General features: G+C 48.3%; 1 protein-coding gene across 1 annotated transcript in view; it reads left to right on the forward strand.

Annotated features, from left to right (window-relative positions):
• Positions 1-19,210, forward strand: part of ehbp1 (EH domain binding protein 1) — a gene marked incomplete at its 5' end in the record, with an annotated part of 277,887 nt that overhangs the window by 112,907 nt on the left and 145,770 nt on the right. Inside the window, 3 exons of the mRNA XM_042317637.1 lie at positions 23-264; positions 4,805-4,840; positions 5,050-5,196. Of these exons, the coding sequence (XP_042173571.1) occupies positions 23-264; positions 4,805-4,840; positions 5,050-5,196 (425 nt within the window). The remainder of the gene's footprint in view (positions 1-22; positions 265-4,804; positions 4,841-5,049; positions 5,197-19,210) is intronic.

The raw sequence follows: 19,210 nt of genomic DNA on the forward strand, positions 1-19,210 counted from the left end.
GCAGGAAGAGATGAGGGAGCAGGATGGGAGAGGGATGGAGCCCCGGACAAAGGGGCCCTAGATTCAGGGTCCCCTACACGGCAAGGAACCTCGGGCACCCCAGGGGCCTCGCCTCCCTCCTCCCACAAGCTGGGCTTCTCCTACAACCGTGATGCTGACCTCATCAAGAAGAAGAGGGCCAGCCTCCGTCACTCTGAGTCTGAGACCGCCTCCGACTGCAGCAACCCCACCCCTGACAACCACGCTGACACGCCCACTAAACAGGTAAATGTCTAGACATTCCTACTGATTTGATGTGATTGATTGATTGATTGATAGACTGATGAATTATATCTCAGGTTCAAACACCATTTGGTCTTAAGGAGACCTTTAAGGACACCAGCTGTAGACACTGACTCTTAACAGGTCAACACACTGACGACGGTTCTTTCTTCACCTCCACGCGTTTATTATTATTTATTTCATCCCTGCCGCACCTGATTAAATGACTCATCTTCTCGTCAGTGATCAGTGTAATCAGGTGGTCTTGTCCGAAGCTACAACCTGATGAATGTAGTAACATCGTAGCTTCGTGCTGAAGAGGCAGAGTTGAGAAACACCGATCCAGTCAAACAGCATATGGTGCTTCTGATGGATTTCTGCTACGGAGAAAACTGCTGCTTCCATCCAGATGTTGTCACCGTGGGCCCGAGCAGCCGTCAGGTGGAGAGGCCGCTAACATTACCCAAACATCCCACAAGCTCTTTTGACATTTCATTATATTTTTCATTATATTTCTCATCCCGCTGTGTGATGGCAGGTTGTGCTCTGGCTGCGTGGATACGCTTCACAGGACACGCCTCCGTTCTCGCAGTCACACACACACACACACACGCCTGTCTGCCTGCCTTAACCCCTCGATCATAACACCGTTTAACACCTTGAAAGGTCGCGGTGGAGGTCACTGCAGTCAAAATGCTACGTCTACGTCACAGCTGTATATTAAATGATTAGCATCACTGTTATGGCTTTGTGGTCCGACTTGGGAAACTCCAGATTTACGTTATTCCGAGCGTGACCAGATTGTAGCAGGTTTTGAACCTTGTTCAGCTCTGCAGAGTGGCCACTAACTGGCACAGCCTCATAGTCATCAAATCATAGTCAACCTAATCTTAACCACACTGCTAACCCTAATGCCTAACCTTAACTACATGTCTAACCCTAATGCCTAACCTTAACTACATGTCTAACCCTAATGCCTAATCCTAATCTTAACCACACTGCTAACCCTAATGCCTAACCTTAACCACATTGCTAACCCTAATGCCTAACTAATCTTAACCAACTAACCCATGTCTAACCCTAATGCTAACCCTAATCCTAATCCTCTTAACCACATTGCTAACCCTAATGCCTAATCCTAACCTTAACCACATTGCTAACCCTAATGCCTAATCCTAATCTTAACCACATTGCTAACCCTAATGCCTAATCCTAATCTTAACCACACTGCTAACCCTAATGCCTAACCCTAACCTTAACCACATTGCTAACCCTAATGCCTAATCCTAACCTTAACCACATTGCTAACCCTAATGCCTAATCCTCACCTTAACCACATTGCTAACCCTAATGCCTAATCCTAATCTTAACCACACTGCTAACCCTAATGCCTAACCCTAACCTTAACCACATTGCTAACCCTAATGCCTAATCCTAACCTTAACCTCTCTAGGGGTGTGGGACGCTACAGTCCCACCTGGCCAACATACGGTGGAATTGCAGAGCGCCAAATTCAAATTAAATTACTATAAATGTTTAACTTTCATCAAATCACAATCGTAAAACATCAACATAAAGCTTAACTTGTTGTTAATCCAGCCGCCGTGTCAGATTTCAAAAAGGCTTTACGGCGAAAGCAAACCATGCGATAATCTGAGGACAGCGCTCGGCACACAAAACATTACATACCAGCCAAGTAGATTAGTCACGAAAGTCAGAAATAGCAATAAAATGAATCACATACCTTTGATGATCTTCGTATGGTTGCACTCACAAGACTCCCAGTTACACAATACATGTTTGTTTTGTTCGATAAAGTCCCTCTTTATATCCAAAAACCTCCATTTTGTTGCCTCGTTTTGTTCAGTAATCCAATGGCTCAAATGCGGTCACAACAGGCAGAAGAAAATTACAAATAGTACCGGTAAAGTTTGTAGAAACATGTCAAATGATGTTTATAATCAATTCTCAGGTTGTTTTTAGCCTAAATAATCGATAATATTTCAACCGGAAAATAGCGTCGTCAATATAAAAGAAAAACAAGAAATGCGCACTCTCGGTCGTGTGCAGCAAACAGCTCTGGGAACATCCTACTATCCACTCACTCAAAGTTGTAATTCTCCCTAATTGTTCAGAATAAAAGCCTGAAACAATGTCTAAAGATTGTTCACAACTAGTGGAAGCCTAGGGAACAGAATCTGGGTCCTATCCCTTTAAATGGTGAATCGGCTTTCATTGGAAAAACAGCCATTTCAAAATAACGGCACTTCTTGGATGGATTTTCCTCGTGTTTTCGCCTGCCATTTCAGTTCTGTTATACTCGCAGACATTATTTTTAAGTTTTAGAAACTTGAGTGGTTTCTATCCCAATCTACTAATGATATGCATATCCTAGCTTCTGGTGAAGATAGTGCAACCTACCCTAGTGAGGTTAAACACACTGCTAACCCTAATGCCTAAACTTATCCACACTGCTAACCCTAATGCTTAACACTAACCTTAACCACACTGCTAATGCCTAACCCTAACCACACTGCTAACCCTAACCACACTGCTAACCCTAATGCTTAACACTAACCTTAACCACACTGCTAACCCTAATGCCTAACCCTAACCTTAACCACACTGCTAACTCTAATGCCTAATGCCTAACCCTAACCACACTGCTAACCCTAATCTTAACCTTAACCACACTGCTAACCTAATGCCTAATGCCTAACCCTAACCACACTGCTAACCCTAATGCCTAACCCTAACCTTAACCACACTGCTAACCCTAATCCTAACCTTAACCACACTGCTAACCCTAATCCTAATCTTAACTTTAACATGAACCTTAAGACCTACTAAGGCCTTTAAAAAAAGCACATTTTTTTTTTTTGTTTTCATGAATATCGACTTTGCAGCTGGGGAATCTGTCAGTTCTGCCTCCAGGATAAGATTTATACCAATAAACATGAACCTGCCTTGTAGTAGTCATCCATTATTACAGAGGCCTTCACATGAACCTGCCTTGTAGTAGTCAGCCATTACTACAGAGGCCTTCACATGAACCTGCCTTGTAGTAGTCAGCCATTATTAGAGGCCTTCACATGAACCTGCCTTGTAGTAGTCAGCCATTACTACAGAGGCCTTCACATGAACCTGCCTTGTAGTAGTCAGCCATTATTAGAGGCCTTCACATGAACCTGCCTTGTAGTAGTCAGCCATTACTACAGAGGCCTTCACATGAACCTGCCTTGTAGTAGTCAGCCATTACTACAGAGGCCTTCACATGAACCTGCCTTGTAGTAGTCAGCCATTACTACAGAGGCCTTCACATTAACCTGCCTTGTAGTAGTCAGCCATTATTAGAGGCCTTCACATGAACCTGCCTTGTAGTAGTCAGCCATTACTACAGAGGCCTTCACATTAACCTGCCTTGTAGTAGTCATCCATCACAGAGGCCTTTGCTTTTCAGCTTCTTGTCATTGGGTTTTAAACCATTTAAACATGGACTTAGTTGGGTTCAGCGCGCCAAGCCGCGGTTTATGCCTGTCCCTGTCTATTCTGCACCGTGGATTACTGCAGATGGCCGTGTGGATAGGGAGGCAATGGAAAGATGGGTGTGTGTGTGCAAGTGGTCGTGCATGCATATTGGTGTGTGTGCTTGTTGCTATGCTTGCTCGCTCATGTACGTGTGTGCGTATGTATGTATGTATGTGTGTGCGTGTTTATGTGTGTGTGTGTGTGTGTGTGTGTGTGTGTGTGTGAGCGCTGTCCGTCCTGGGTTGTCACCTTCTCTCCACTACTTCACCGTTGCGTAGCTCCCTGTAATGAGAAAGGTCTGTGGTGATAGTGACAGGGAGGCTGAGTCCCACATCACACCTCTATTCCCTAAGTAGTGCACTACTTTTAACCAGCGGTCGGATGGGCCCTAGTGCACTATGTAAGGAAACGCGTGGCGTTTGGGACACAGCCCCTGCTGCTGTAACTCCAACACTAAGGACAGATAGTCATCCCACAGCCTTCACCTGTACCAATATCACTCACATATACTGTAGGGTGAGTCCCAAATGGGACCCTATTCACTATGTAGGGTCCTTCTTTTGACCAGGGCCCATTGGGGTCTATGTAGGGAACAGGGTGCCATTAGGGAAGGAGACTTACACTGCAGTAGAGAGGAGGGCCCTTCGCTGAAATGGACCATCATCTAGTGGATTACATTATATTTATTACACTGCTCGCTTTTTCCTCATTCTCTCTCTCCTCTCTCCTCTCTCTATCCTCTCTCTCTCCTCTCTCTCTCTATCCTCTCTCTCTCTCTCTCCTCTCTCTCCTCTCTTTCTCTCTCTCTCTCTCTCTCTCTCTCTCTCTCTCTCTCTCTCTCTCTCTCTCTCTCTCTCTCCTCTCTCTCTCTCTCTCTCTCTCTCTCTCTCTCTCTCTCTCTCCTCTCTCTCCTCTCTCCTCTCCTCTCCTCTCTCTCTCTCTCTCTCTCTCTCTCTCTCTCTCCTCTCTCTCTCTCTCCTCTCTCTCCTCTCTCTCTCTCTCTTCTCTCTCTCAGGAGCCAACGCCCATCCCCAGCTCCCCAGTGGAAAAGGTGAGTGTGTGTGAGAGAGATAGAAAGAGCGGGGTAGAGAGAGAGTCATGTCAGGGATGTGTCTCAGTAAGGCTGTGTGTAAATCTAACCCTGATAGATGGAGGATGAGGACAGAATTGATAAAGTATTACAACAGAACCATGTAGCTGTCTTAGTTACTCTCCCTGACCTCCACCCCACCCCCCGTGTCTCTCGTCTCTCCCCCACAGAAGGTGCAGTCTCGGCAGGAAGAGCTGAAGGAAAGAGCCAGGCTTCTCCTGGAGCAGGCCCGGCGGGATGCTGCCATGAAGGCCGGTAGCAAGCACACAGCCAATTCAACTAACTCAGCCCCAGTTAAAACACCACAAGTCACTGACGTAAGTGTGTGTGTGACTTGGAGTGTGTGTGTGACTTGGAGTTTGTGTGTGTTTGACTTGGAGTTTGTGTGTGTGTTTGACTTGGAGTTTGTGTGTGTTTGACTTGGAGTGTGTGTGTGTTTGACTTGGAGTGTGTGTGTGTTTGACTTGGAGTTTGTGTGTGTGTGTGTGTGTGTGTGAGAGAGAGAGAGACTTGTGAGATTGTGCGTGTGTGTGTGTGTGTGTGTGTGTGTGTGTGTGTGTGTGTGTGTGTGTGTGTGTGTGTGTGTGTGTGTGTGTGTGTGTGTGTGTGTGTGTGTGTGAGTTGAGAGAGAGAGACTTGGAGATTGTGTGCTCCTGTTTTTTATGTGGGTGTTAGTTTTGAGACACTTCAAATCTAATGTTCTTGGTCACATGCTTGGTAAACCTCAGGTGTAGACTAACAGTGAAATCTAATGTTATTGTTCCTGTTGGTAAACAACAGGTGTAGACTAACAGTGAAATCTAATGTTATTGTTCCTGTTGGTAAACAACAGGTGTAGACTAACAGTGAAATCTAATGTTATTGTTCCTGTTGGTAAACAACAGGTGTAGACGAACAGTGAAATCTAATGTTATTGTTCCTGTTGGTAAACAACAGGTGTAGACGAACAGTGAACTCTGTTATTGTTCCTGTTGGTAAACAACAGGTGTAGACTAACAGTGAACTCTGTTATTGTTCCTGTTGGTAAACAACAGGTGTAGACTAACAGTGAAATCTAATGTTATTGTTCCTGTTGGTAAACAACCGGTGTAGACTAACAGTGAACTACTTCCTGACGGGTTATTTTACAACAATGCAGAGTTAAAGATACAAACTAGAACTAGAGACACAAGGAATAAATACACAGTGTACAATGAATAACAAGTAATAATTACATGACTATATACAGGAAGTAACCAGGTAATAACATGGCTATATACAGGAAGTACCAGGTAATAACATGGCTATATACAGGAAGTACCAGGTAATAACATGGCTATAAACAGGAAGTACCAGGTAATACCATGGCTGTATACAGGAAGTACCAGATAATAACATGACTATATACAGGAAGTACCAGGTAATAACATGGCTATATACAGGAAGTATATATACTTCCTGTATACAGGAAGTACCAGTACTGAGTCCATGAGCAGGGGTACAAGGTAATTGAGGTAGCTATGAACATATAGGTAGGGGTAAAGGATAGATAATAGACAGTAACAGCAGTATACTGTAGGTAGGGGTAAAGGATAGATAATAGACAGTAACAGCAGTATACTGTAGGTAGGGGTAAAGGATAGATAATAGACAGTAACAGCAGTATACTGTAGGTAGGGGTAAAGGATAGATAATAGACAGTAACAGCAGTATAATGTAGGTAGGGGTACAGGATAGATAATAGACAGTAACAGCAGTATAATGTAGGTAGGGATAAAGGATAGATAATAGACAGTAACAGCAGTATACTGTAGGTAGGGGTAAAGGATAGATAATAGACAGTAACAGCAGTATACTGTAGGTAGGGATAAAGGATAGATAATAGACAGTAACAGCAGTATACTGTAGGTAGGGGTAAAGGATAGATAATAGACAGTAACAACAGTATACTGTAGGTAGGGGTAAAGGATAGATAATAGACAGTAACAGCAGTATACTGTAGGTAGGGGTAAAGGATAGATAATAGACAGTAACAACAGTATACTGTAGGTAGGGGTAAAGGATAGATAATAGACAGTAACAGCAGTATACTGTAGGTAGGGGTACAGGATAGATAATAGACAGTAACAGCAGTATAATGTAGGTAGGGGTACAGGATAGATAATAGACAGTAACAGCAGTATACTGTAGGTAGGGATAAAGGATAGATAATAGACAGTAACAGCAGTATACTGTAGGTAGGGATAAAGGATAGATAATAGACAGTAACAGCAGTATAATGTAGGTAGGGGTAAAGGATAGATAATAGACAGTAACAGCAGTATACTGTAGGTAGGGGTAAAGGATAGATAATAGACAGTAACAGCAGTATACTGTAGGTAGGGGTAAAGGGTAGATAATAGACAGTAACAGCAGTGTACTGTAGGTAGGGGTAAAGGGACTAGAAGTCATGGTGTGTGTGTCCGTCAGTGTGTGTGTGTTGTAGGCAGAGTGAGTCTGTGACAGGGCTGTCATTGGGACTGTTCTCAGTACAGTGAACTGTGTCAGAAAGCCCTAAATGGACAGAAGAAGAGAAGCCACAGAGTGGAACCTTCATCCTTTTCAAGCTTGGCCACTTTGCTGACTCTACTTCTCATGTCATGTAGCGAGAGAACATTCTATACCTCTCCTTCCCCTCCACTCCACACTGCTTTGTCCTCTTTTCTCTTCCTTCCTCCATCTCTCTCTCGCTCTGTTTCAATGACACCTCCTTTACCTTGTGACACTGAAAAGCCATTTCCAAACTGCTCCCTCCTTCCCGCTCACACACTTGACAGAGATGCTCTTTTCCCCACGCCTCCCCCTCCTGCTCCACGCCTCCCCATGCTGCTCCACGCCTCCCCCTCCTGCTCCACGCCTCCCCCGCCTGCTCCACGCCTCCCCCGCCTGCTCCACGCCTCCCCCTCCTGCTCCACGCCTCCCCCTCCTGCTCCACGCCTCCCCCTCCTGCTCCACGCCTCCCCCTCCTGCTCCACGCCTCCCCCATCCTGCTCCACACCTCCCCTCCTGCTCCACGCCTCCCCCTCCTGCTCCACGCCTCCCCCTCCTGCTCCACGCCTCCCCTCCTGCTCCACGCCTTCCTCTCCTCCTCCACGCCTCCCCCATCCTGCTCCACGCCTCCCCCTCCTGCTCCACGCCTCCCTCTCCTCCTCCACGCCTCCCCCTCCTCCTCCTTCACGCCTCCCTCTCCTCCTCCACGCCTCCTTCTCCTGCTCCACGCCTCCCCCTCCTCCTCCACGCCTCCTCCCTCTTCCTCCATGCCTCCCCCTCCACGCCTCCCCCTCTTCCTCCACGCCTCCCCCTCTTCCTCCACGCCTCCCCCTCCTCCTCCACGCCTCCTCCTCCACGCCTCCCTCTCCTGCTCCACGCCTCCTCCTCCACGCCTCATCCCTCCTCCTCCACGCCATCTCTCCTGCTCCACGCCTCCCTCTCCTGCTCCACGCATCCTTCTCCACGCCTCATCCCTCCTCCTCCACGCCATCTCTCCTGCTCCACGCCTCCTCCTCCATGCCTCCCTCTCCTCGTCCAAGCCTCCCCTTCCTCCTCCACGCCTCCCCCTCCTGCTCCACCCCTCCCTCTCCTCCTCCATGCCTCCCCCTCCTCCTCCACGCCTCCCTCTCCTCCTCCAAGCCTCCCCTTCCTCCTCCACGCCTCCTCCTCCTGCTCTGTGTAACTGGTGACAAAGGCAGGATTGTGAGCGGGCAGTTGAGGGCCTCCTCAAGGATCCTTCCTTATTAACTTCTGCTCAGGCTCTTTTCAGGATGCCCACAGGGGCCTGCTAATGTCAAAGGGTTAGGTTTTTGGTACCTCTCTCTTTCAGAAACTTGGTGCCTCTCTCTGCCTCTCTCTTTTACCTCCCCTCTCCCTCTCTCTTACTCCCCCCTGTCCCACTCTCTTACTCCCCTCTGTCCCACTCTCTTACCCCCCCCTCTCCCTCTCTCTTACTCCCCCTGTCCCACTCTCTTACCCCCCCCCTCTCCCTCTATCTTACCCTCCCTCTCTCTTACCCCCTCCCTTTCTCTTACCCTCCCTCTCTCTTACCCCCCTCTCCCTCTCTCTTACCCCCTCTCCCTCTCTCTTACCCCCATCCCTCTCTCTTACCCCCCTCTCTCTCTTTCTTACTCCCCCTCCCTCTCTCTTACTCCCCCTCCCTCTCTCTTACTCCCCCTCTCCCTCTCTCTTACTCCCCCTCTCTCTCTTACTCCCCCTCTCCCTCTCTCTTACCCCCCCCTCCCCTCTCTCTTACTCCCCCTCTCTCTTCCCCCCTCCCTCTCTCTCTCGCACAGTTGCCCCAGCGTCGTCCGGGTTAGGGAGGGTTTGGCCGGTAGGGATATCCTTGTCTCATCACGCACTAGCGACTCCTGTGGCGGGCTGGGCGCAGTGCATGCTAACCAGGTCGCTAGGTGCACGGTGCTTCCTCCGACACATTGGTGCGGCTGGCTTCCAGGTTGGATGGCGCTGTGTTAAGAAGCAGTGTGGCTTGGTTGGGTTGTGTTTCGGAGGACGCACGGCTCTCGACCTTCGTCTCTCCTGAGTCCGTTCGGGAGTTGCAGCGATGAGACAAGACTGTAACTACCAATTGGGGAGAAAAAAGGGGTTAAATATTATTTTTTTAAGAAAAGATAAAAAGCAATCAACCTTCCTCTGAGTCTTATAACATCAACTTAATGTCACACCTTAAAGGGAGACTTCAGGATGTTGGCCATGAAGCCCTTTAGCTACCCCCTTAAAGGGAGACTTCAGGATGTTGGCCATGAAGCCCTTTATCTACCCCCTTAAAGGGAGACTTCAGGATGTTGGCCATGAAGCCCTTTATCTACCCCCTTAAAGGGAGACTTCAGGATGTTGGCCATGAAGCCCTTTATCTACCCCCTTAAAGGGAGACTTCAGGATGTTGGCCATGAAGCCCTTTATCTACCCCCTTAAAGGGAGACTTCAGGATGTTGGCCATGAAGCCCGTTGGGGAGAGAGAGAGTGAGTGTTGGGGAGAGAGAGAGAGAGAGTGTTGGGGAGAGAGAGAGAGTGAGTGTGGGGGGGAGAGAGAGAGAGAGTGAGTGTTGGAGAGAGAGAGAGAGTGAGTGTTGGGGAGAGAGAGAGTGAGTGAGTGTTGGAGAGAGAGAGTGAGTGTTGGGGAGAGAGAGAGAGTGAGTGTTGGGGAGAGAGAGAGTGAGTGTTAGAGAGAGAGACGGTTCTGACTGATGACCAAGGATTTGAAGAAAAAATTAAATGAACGTTTCAGTAATAAAATATCTAAAAAGTGTCAGCTTTGCGCCGGTCATTGTCTGCATCCCGGAAGGACATGATGCCCTTCAATTACATGGTTGCTGTGTGTGTGTGTGTATGTGTGTGTGTGTGTGTGAGTGTGTGTGTGTGACTGTGTGTGTGTGTGACTGTGTGTGTGTGTGACTGTGTGTGTGTGTGTGCGTGCATTTGCCTGTGTCAGTCTCCGTGGGCCTTAGGAATAACAAATTCAGCATAATAATCTTAACCACAAACACAGACAACCTTCCAAGAAGCACCAGTCAGAGACTTTCAAGTTGTTCAGAAGAGAACTAGAATTAAACCAGTCTATTCTCATGGAGCCAGAAGTCCTCTACCGTCCGTCCCCTTGTTGTTAATGCTGTGAAGCCAAGATGGACGCCTCATTGCCTCCTTTAAGGTGTTTGAGTAGGCGATTGCTGTCCCTCCCTCCTTTCATTTCATCTAACTCCTTATTTCCCAAGGACGACACTAATAAGGGAAGCATTAGGGAACGAGGGAGGGGAAGGAGGGAGGGGAATTATTGAATTGTTTCACTTTTTTAATAGAATAGATTGATTAAAAGAATCCCCCTTCTAGCCTCTCCTGTCAGCTGATAGTTGTCAGCAATTCAGATGAGATTACTTGATGCCTTGTTTTGATTAGGCTGTGTGTGTGTGTGTGTGTGTGTGTGTGTGTGTGTGTGTGTGTGTGTGTGTGTGTGTGTGTGTGTGTGTGTGTGTGTGTGTGTGTGTGTGTGTGTGTGTGTGTGTGTGTGTGTGCTCTGTGTGTGCGCTCTTGTGTGTTTACTTGCGTGCACGTGTTTGTGTGTGTGTGCCTGCATACGTGTGCTCATAGCTACTTTGTGATTTAGCATGCATACAGAATATATTCATTCAATTAAAACAGGTTTCATTCTGCCGGGGTAATGGCAGTAATGTGGGGGCAAGGGAAGGAGGGAGGAGATGGAGGGAGGAGGGAGGGAGGGAGGGAGGGAGGGAGAGATAGATGGATGGAGAGGGAGGGAGGGAGGGAGGGAGGGAGGGAGGGAGGGAGGGAGGGAGGGAGGGAGGGGAGGGAGGGAGGGAGGGAGGGAGGGAGGGAGGGAGAGAACCTAAGTTCCTTTAGGTGTCCGGATGCCACTAATGTAGGGGAAAGGGAAGGAGGGAGGAGATGAGGAGAGGGAGAAGGTGAAGGGAGAGGAGAGGGAGGAGGTGAAGGGAGAGGAGAGGGAGGAGGTGAAGGGAGAGGAGAGGAGAGGGAGGAGGTGAAGAAGGGAGAGGAGAGGGAGAAGGTGAAGGGAGGAGAGGGAGGGAGGAGGTGAAGGGAGAGGAGAGGGGAGGAGGTGAAGGGAGAGGAGGTGAAGGGAGAGGAGAGGGAGGAGGTGAAGGGAGAGGAGAGCGAGGAGGTGAAGAGAGAGGAGAGGGAGGAGGTGAAGGGAGAGGAGGTGAAGGGAGAGGAGAGGGAGGAGGTGAAAGGAGAGGAGAGGGAGGAGGTGAAAGGGAGAGGAGAGGGAGGAGGTGAAGGGAGAGGAGAGGGAGGAGGTGAAGGGAGAGGAGAGGGAGGAGGTGAAGGGAGAGGAGAGGGAGGAGGTGAAAGGAGAGGAGAGGGAGGAGGTGAAGGGAGGAGGTGAAGAGGAGAGGAGAGGGAGGAGGTGAAGGGAGTAGGTGAAGGAGAGGAGAGGGAGGAGGTGTAAGGAGAGGAGAGGGAGGAGGTGAAGGGAGAGGAGAGGGAGGAGGTGAAGGGAGAGGAGAGGAGGAGGTGAAGGGAGAGGAGAGGGAGGGAGGTGAAGGGAGAGGGAGGGAGGAGGTGAAGGGAGAGGAGAGGGAGGAGGTGAAGGGAGAGGAGAGGGAGGAGGTGAAGGGAGGAGGTGAAGGGAGAGGAGGTGAAGGGAGAGGAGAGGGAGGAGGTGAAGGGAGAGGAGAGGGAGGAGGTGAAGGGAGAGGAGAGCGAGGAGGTGAGGAGAGGGAGGAGGTGAAGGGAGAGGAGGTGAAGGGAGGAGGTGAAGGGAGAGGAGAGGGAGGAGGTGAAAGGAGAGGAGAGGGAGGAGGTGAAGGGAGAGGAGAGGGAGGAGGTGAAGGGAGAGGAGAGGGAGGAGGTGAAGGGAGAGGAGAGGGAGGAGGTGAAAGGAGAGGAGAGGGAGGAGGTGAAGGGAGGAGGTGAAGGGAGAGGAGAGGGAGGAGGTGAAGGGAGTAGGTGAAGGAGAGGAGAGGGAGGAGGTGTAAGGAGAGGAGAGGGAGGAGGTGAAGGGAGAGGAGAGGGAGGAGGTGAAGGGAGAGGAGAGGGAGGAGGTGAAGGGAGAGGAGAGGGAGGAGGTGAAGGGAGAGGAGAGGGAGGAGGTGAAGGGAGAGGAGAGGGAGGAGGTGAAGGGAGAGGAGAGGGAGGAGGTGAAGGGAGAGGAGAGGGGAGGAGGTGAAGGGAGGAGGTGAAGGGAGAGGGGAGGTGAAGGGAGAGGAGAGGGAGGAGGTGAAGGGAGAGGAGAGGGAGGAGGTGAAGGAGAGGAGAGCGAGGAGGTGAGGAGAGGGAGGAGGTGAAGGGAGAGGAGGTGAAGGGGAGGAGGTGAAGGGAGAGGAGAGGGAGGAGGTGAAAGGAGAGGAGAGGGAGGAGGTGAAGGGAGAGGAGAGGGAGGAGGTGAAGGGAGAGGAGAGGGGAGGAGGTGAAGGGAGAGGAGAGGGAGGAGGTGAAAGGAGAGGAGAGGGAGGAGGTGAAGGGGAGGAGGTGAAGGGAGAGGAGAGGGAGGAGGTGAAGGGAGTAGGTGAAGGAGAGGAGAGGGAGGAGGTGTAAGGAGAGGAGAGGGAGGAGGTGAAGGGAGAGGAGAGGGAGGAGGTGAAGGGAGAGGAGAGGGAGGAGGTGAAGGGAGAGGAGAGGGAGGAGGTGAAGGTAGAGAACCTACGGAGACGGAACCTACGGAGCATAGTGCAGTGTTGCGATGTCAATTTTCTTCGCATAATGAGCGTCTCCTTGTGGCGCCACATGAAAATTGTAATGCGTCATATCATTCCTAGCCGTGGGGGCCGTGTTGTGTGTTCAATGAAGCTCGGTACCTTGATCCTAACTATAGGCTACAGGCTTGATCCTAACTATAGGCTATAGGCTTGATCCTAACTATAGGCTATAGGCTTGATCCTAACTATAGGCTATAGACTTGATCCTAACTATAGGCTATAGGCTTGATCCTAACTATAGGCTATAGGCTTGATCCTAACTACAGGCTATAGGCTTGATCCTAACTATACGCTTGATCCTAACTATAGGCTATAGGCTTGATCCTAACTACAGGCAATAGGCTTGATCCTAACTATAGGCTATAGGCTTGATCCTAACTACAGGCAATAGGCTTGATCCTAACTATAGGCTACAGGCTTGATCCTAACTACAGGCAATAGGCTTGATCCTAACTATAGGCTATAGGCTTGATCCTAACTAACTATAGGCTGATCCTAACTATAGGCAGGCTTGATCCTAACTATAGGCAATAGGCTTGATCCTAACTATAGGCTATAGGCTTGATCCTAACTACAGGCTATAGGCTTGATCCTAACTATAGGCTATAGGCTTGATCCTAACTACAGGCTATAGGCTTGATCCTAACTATAGGCTATAGGCTTGATCCTAACTATAGGCTATAGACTTGATCCTAACTATAGTCTATAGGCTTGATCCTAACTATAGGCTATAGGCTTGATCCTAACTACAGGCTATAGGCTTGATCCTAACTATACGCTTGATCCTAACTATAGGCTATAGGCTTGATCCTAACTACAGGCAATAGGCTTGATCCTAACTATAGGCTATAGGCTTGATCCTAACTATAGGCTATAGGCTTGATCCTAGGCTTGATCCTAACTATAGGCTATAGGCTATGCATCAAAGCAGCCTATTCTCCATTCTGAAGCCAATTAGAATCTCACCGACTGTTCAAACAATAAACCAAATGACATTGTAGCCTCTTTTGAACCCCCTCAAATATATAATATATGTATGTTGTTTAGAAGTAATAACTAGTGATTCCAGGCTATTGGTAAAAACAGCTGTGAGATGGGGGCTTTTTCTCTCCGCGACCAAAACATTGAAGTAATAACTAGTGATTCCAGGCTATTGGTAAAAACAGCTGTGAGATGGAGGGCTTTTTCTCTCCGCGACCAAAACATTGAAGTAATAACTAGTGATTCCAGGCTATTGGTAAAAACAGCTGTGAGATGGGGGCTTTTTCTCTCCGCGACCAAAACATTGAAGTAATAACTAGTGATTCCAGGCTATTGGTAAAAACAGCTGTGAGATGGGGGCTTTTTCTCTCCGCGACCAAAACATTGAAGTAATAACTAGTGATTCCAGGCTATTGGTAAAAACAGCTGTGAGATGGGGGCTTTTTCTCTCCGCGACCAAAACATTGAAGTAATAACTAGTGATTCCAGGCTATTGGTAAAAACAGCTGTGAGATGGGGGCTTTTTCTCTCCGCGACCAAAACATTGAAGTAATAACTAGTGATTCCAGGCTATTGGTAAAAACAGCTGTGAGATGGGGGCTTTTTCTCTCCGCGACCAAAACATTGAAGTAATAACTAGTTATTCCAGGCTATTGGTAAAAACAGCTGTGAGATGGGGGCTTTTTCTCTCCGCGACCAAAACATTGAAGTAATAACTAGCGATTCCAGGCTATTGGTAAAAACAGCTGTGAGATGGGGGCTTTTTCTCTCCGCGACCAAAACATTGAAGTAATAACTAGCGATTCCAGGCTATTGGTAAAAACAGCTGTGAGATGGGGGCTTTTTCTCTCTGCGACCAAAACATTGAAGTAATAACTAGCGATTCCAGGCTATTGGTAAAAACAGCTGTGAGATGGGGGCTTTTTCTCTCCGCGACCAAAACATTGAAGTAATAACTAGTGATTCCAGGCTATTGGTAAAAACAGCTGTGAGATGGGGGCTTTTTCTCTCCGCGACCAAAACATTGAAGTAATAACTAGTGATTCCAGGCTATTGGTAAAAACAGCTGTGAGATGGGGGCTTTTTCTCCGCGACCAAAACATTGAAGTAATAACTAGTGATTCCAGGCTATTGGTAAAAACAGCTGTGAGATGGGGGCTTTTTCACTCCGCGACCAAAACTTTGAAGTAATAACTAGTGATTCCAGGCTATTGGTAAAAACAGCTGTGAGATGGGGGCTTTTTCTCTCCGCGACCAAAACATTGAAGTAATAACTAGTGATTCCAGGCTATTGGTAAAAACAGCTGTGAGATGGGGGCTTTTTCTCTCCGCGACCAAAACATTGAAGTAATAACTAGTGATTCCAGGCTATTGGTAAAAACAGCTGTGAGATGGGGGCTTTTTCTCTCCGCGACCAAAACATTGAAGTAATAACTAGTGATTCCAGGCTATTGGTAAAAACAGCTGTGAGATGGAGGGCTTTTTTCTCCGCGACCAAAACATTGAAGTAATAACTAGTGATTCCAGGCTATTGGTAAAAACAGCTGTGAGATGGGGGCTTTTTCTCTCCGCGACCAAAACATTGAAGTAATAACTAGTGATTCCAGGCTATTGGTAAAAACAGCTGTGAGATGGGGGCTTTTTCTCTCCGCGACCAAAACATTGAAGTAATAACTAGTGATTCCAGGCTATTGGTAAAAACAGCTGTGAGATGGGGGCTTTTTCTCTCCGCGACCAAAACATTGAAGTAATAACTAGTGATTCCAGGCTATTGGTAAAAACAGCTGTGAGATGGGGGCTTTTTCTCTCCGCGACCAAAACATTGAAGTAATAACTAGTGATTCCAGGCTATTGGTAAAAACAGCTGTGAGATGGGGGCTTTTTCTCTCCGCGACCAAAACATTGAAGTAATAACTAGTTATTCCAGGCTATTGGTAAAAACAGCTGTGAGATGGGGGCTTTTTCTCTCCGCGACCAAAACATTGAAGTAATAACTAGCGATTCCAGGCTATTGGTAAAAACAGCTGTGAGATGGGGGCTTTTTTCTCTCCGCGACCAAAACATTGAAGTAATAACTAGCGATTCCAGGCTATTGGTAAAAACAGCTGTGAGATGGGGGCTTTTTTCTCTCTGCGACCAAAACATTGAAGTAATAACTAGCGATTCCAGGCTATTGGTAAAAACAGCTGTGAGATGGGGGCTTTTTCTCTCCGCGACCAAAACATTGAAGTAATAACTAGTGATTCCAGGCTATTGGTAAAAACAGCTGTGAGATGGGGGCTTTTTCTCTCCGCATGACCAAAACATTGAAGTAATAACTAGTGATTCCAGGCTATTGGTAAAAACAGCTGTGAGATGGGGGCTTTTTCACTCCGCGACCAAAACATTGAAGTAATAACTAGTGATTCCAGGCTATTGGTAAAAACAGCTGTGAGATGGGGGGATTTTTCACTCCGCGACCAAAACTTTGAAGTAATAACTAGTGATTCCAGGCTATTGGTAAAAACAGCTGTGAGATGGGGTGCTTTTTCTCTCCGCGACCAAAACATTGAAGTAATAACTAGTGATTCCAGGCTATTGGTAAAAACAGCTGTGAGATGGGGGGCTTTTTCTCTCCGCGACCAAAACATTGAAGTAATAACTAGTGATTCCAGGCTATTGGTAAAAACAGCTGTGAGATGGGGGGCTTTTTCTCTCCGCGACCAAAACATGATGCCGTTGTATTTTTCTGCTGATCTGTGAGCGAAAACATCGAAGCAGCAAATCACACCGTTGTGGAAGAATCTCTGCCTGGACATTCAGTATTATTTCATTACAAATCAGATTCATCCACATGGCGATGTGGGAAGCAAATCAACTTTTCAGATTGCTGTCACGGTTTAGCTTGGCATTAAGTGAACAGCCTATGTCACATTCATAAGCAAATATAACCTCGGCGACTGTTTAAACTATAAACTAAACGTTGTTGTATCTATTTGGTTTAGAAGTGATAGTTATTCATGGCTGTTTTGAAACCTCAAAACAGAGAGCCATGTGCTTGTTGTTCTCCTTGACTAAACATGATGAGTGAAGACATTGAAGCCTGATAACAAATTGGGGAAATGTCTTAGGTTACTAGTATAATAGTATTTGCATATAATTGAATTATGAATCAGATTATTTCACATTGAGATGTGGGAAGATAAAAGCTAGGAAATGTGCAGTGTTGAGCCAACTGGCTAGAAGGGGAAGACAACACAAAATACTCTTCTTTAGCTTTCACCACAAACGAGAAGACAACAAGAAAACCTCTGTCGCCCCCTTGTGACTGTTGCTGTTTGGGAGTCTGGACCGGTGACGTATCATGTGACCAAAAGGTGCACGTTGCAACAACAAGAAATCAGACTCCACCCAGCACACACACATTAACATCTACACACGGGAAGCTTGTCGAGGGATTTAGGTGTGGAGATGTAATGGCACTCATTTGGAAGGGAAGGAAGGAGGGAGAAAGGGAGGGAGGGAGGGAGGGAGAAAGGGAGGGAGGGAGGGAGGGAGAAAGGGAGGGAGTCCTATTGTGGGGATGAGAATCTGATCTGTTAGTCCTTCTAGTGTGGGGACGAGAATCTGATCTGTTAGTCCTTCTAGTGTGGAGACGAGAATCTGATCTGTTAGTCCTTCTAGTGTGGGGACGAGAATCTGATCTGTTAGTCCTTCTAGTGTGGGGACGAGTATCTGATCTGTTAGTCCTTCTAGTGTGGGGACGAGTATCTGATCCGTTAGTCCTTCTAGTGTGGGGACGAGTATCTGATCTGTTAGTCCTTCTAGTGTGGAGACGAGTATCTGATCTGTTAAGGTTTAGGCGTCTACTTGTCAAGTCCTCCTGAGTCCCAAACATGTTGTTGCAGAGACACACTCTCTCTCGCTCGCTCGCTCGCTCTCTCTCTCTCTCTCTCTCGCTCTGTCTCTCTCTCGCTCTGTCTCTCTCTCGCTCTGTCTCTCTCGCTCTGTCTCTCTCTCTCGCTCTGTCTCTCTCTCGCTCTGTCTCTCTCTCTCGCTCTGTCTCTCTCTCGCTCTGTCTCTCTCTCGCTCTGTCTCTCTCTCGCTCTGTCTCTCTTCGCTCTGTCTCTCTCTCGCTCTGTCTCTCTCTGCTCTGTCTCTCTCTCGCTCTGTCTCTCTCTCGCTCTGTCTCTCTCTCGCTCTGTCTCTCTCTCGCTTGTCTCTCTCTCTTGCTCTGTCTCTCTCTCTCGCTCTGTCTCTCTCTCGCTCTGTCTCTCTCTCTCTCGCTCTGTCTCTCTCTCTCGCTCTGTCTCTCTCTTGCTCTGTCTCTCTCTGTCTCTCTCTCTGTCTCTCTCTCTGTCTCTCGCTCTCTCTCTCTCTCTCTCTCTCTCTCTCTCTCTCTCTCTCTGTCTCTCTTGTTCTATTTTCTGTCCCATTGAGCAGTAATACTAATTGTTTTTGCGTTGTCTCCCCCTCTCCCTCTCCCTCCATCTCCTTACCCCCTCCTAGGTGGGCTTCAACATCTATTAGGCCATTTAGTCCAGATATCTTGTAATGCCCTCCCCCCTTGCAGGCAAATTAGTCATTAATGAACAATCAGAAAAAATAAGTGTTCCCCTTCTTTTCCCCTGCTACCCCTCCTCTCCTCCCTTCCTCCTCTCCTCCACTCCCCCCTCCTCCTTCTCCTCTCCTCCACTCCCCCCTCCTCTCCCCCTCCGCTCCTCCCTTCCTCCTCTCCTCCCTCCCCCTCTTCTCCCCCTCCTCTCCTCCCTTCCTCCTCCTCTCCCCCTCCTCTCTCCTCCTCCCTTACTCCCCCTCCTCTCCTCCCGTACTCCCCACCACTCCTCCCTTACTCCCTCCCACTCCCCCGCTCTCCTCCCCTCCACTCCCTCTCCTCCACTCCTCCCCCCCTCCCTCCTCCCTTACTCCCTTCCACTCCTCCCCTTACTCCCCTCCACCCCTCTCTCCCTCCCCCTCCACTCCTTTTACTCCCTTCCACTCCTCCCTTACTCCCCTCCACCCCTCTCCTCCCTCCCCCCTCCACTCCTCCCTTACTCCCTTCCACTCTCCTCCCTTACTCCCTCCCACTCCCCCCGCTCTCCTCCCCTCCACTCCTCGTCTCCTCCCTTCTCCTCCTCCCTTACTCCCTTCCACTCCTCCCTTACTCCCT

Source organism: Oncorhynchus tshawytscha, unplaced genomic scaffold, assembly GCF_018296145.1.
Source record: "Oncorhynchus tshawytscha isolate Ot180627B unplaced genomic scaffold, Otsh_v2.0 Un_contig_1390_pilon_pilon, whole genome shotgun sequence".
In the NCBI taxonomy this organism is placed as follows: Eukaryota; Metazoa; Chordata; class Actinopteri; order Salmoniformes; family Salmonidae; genus Oncorhynchus; species Oncorhynchus tshawytscha.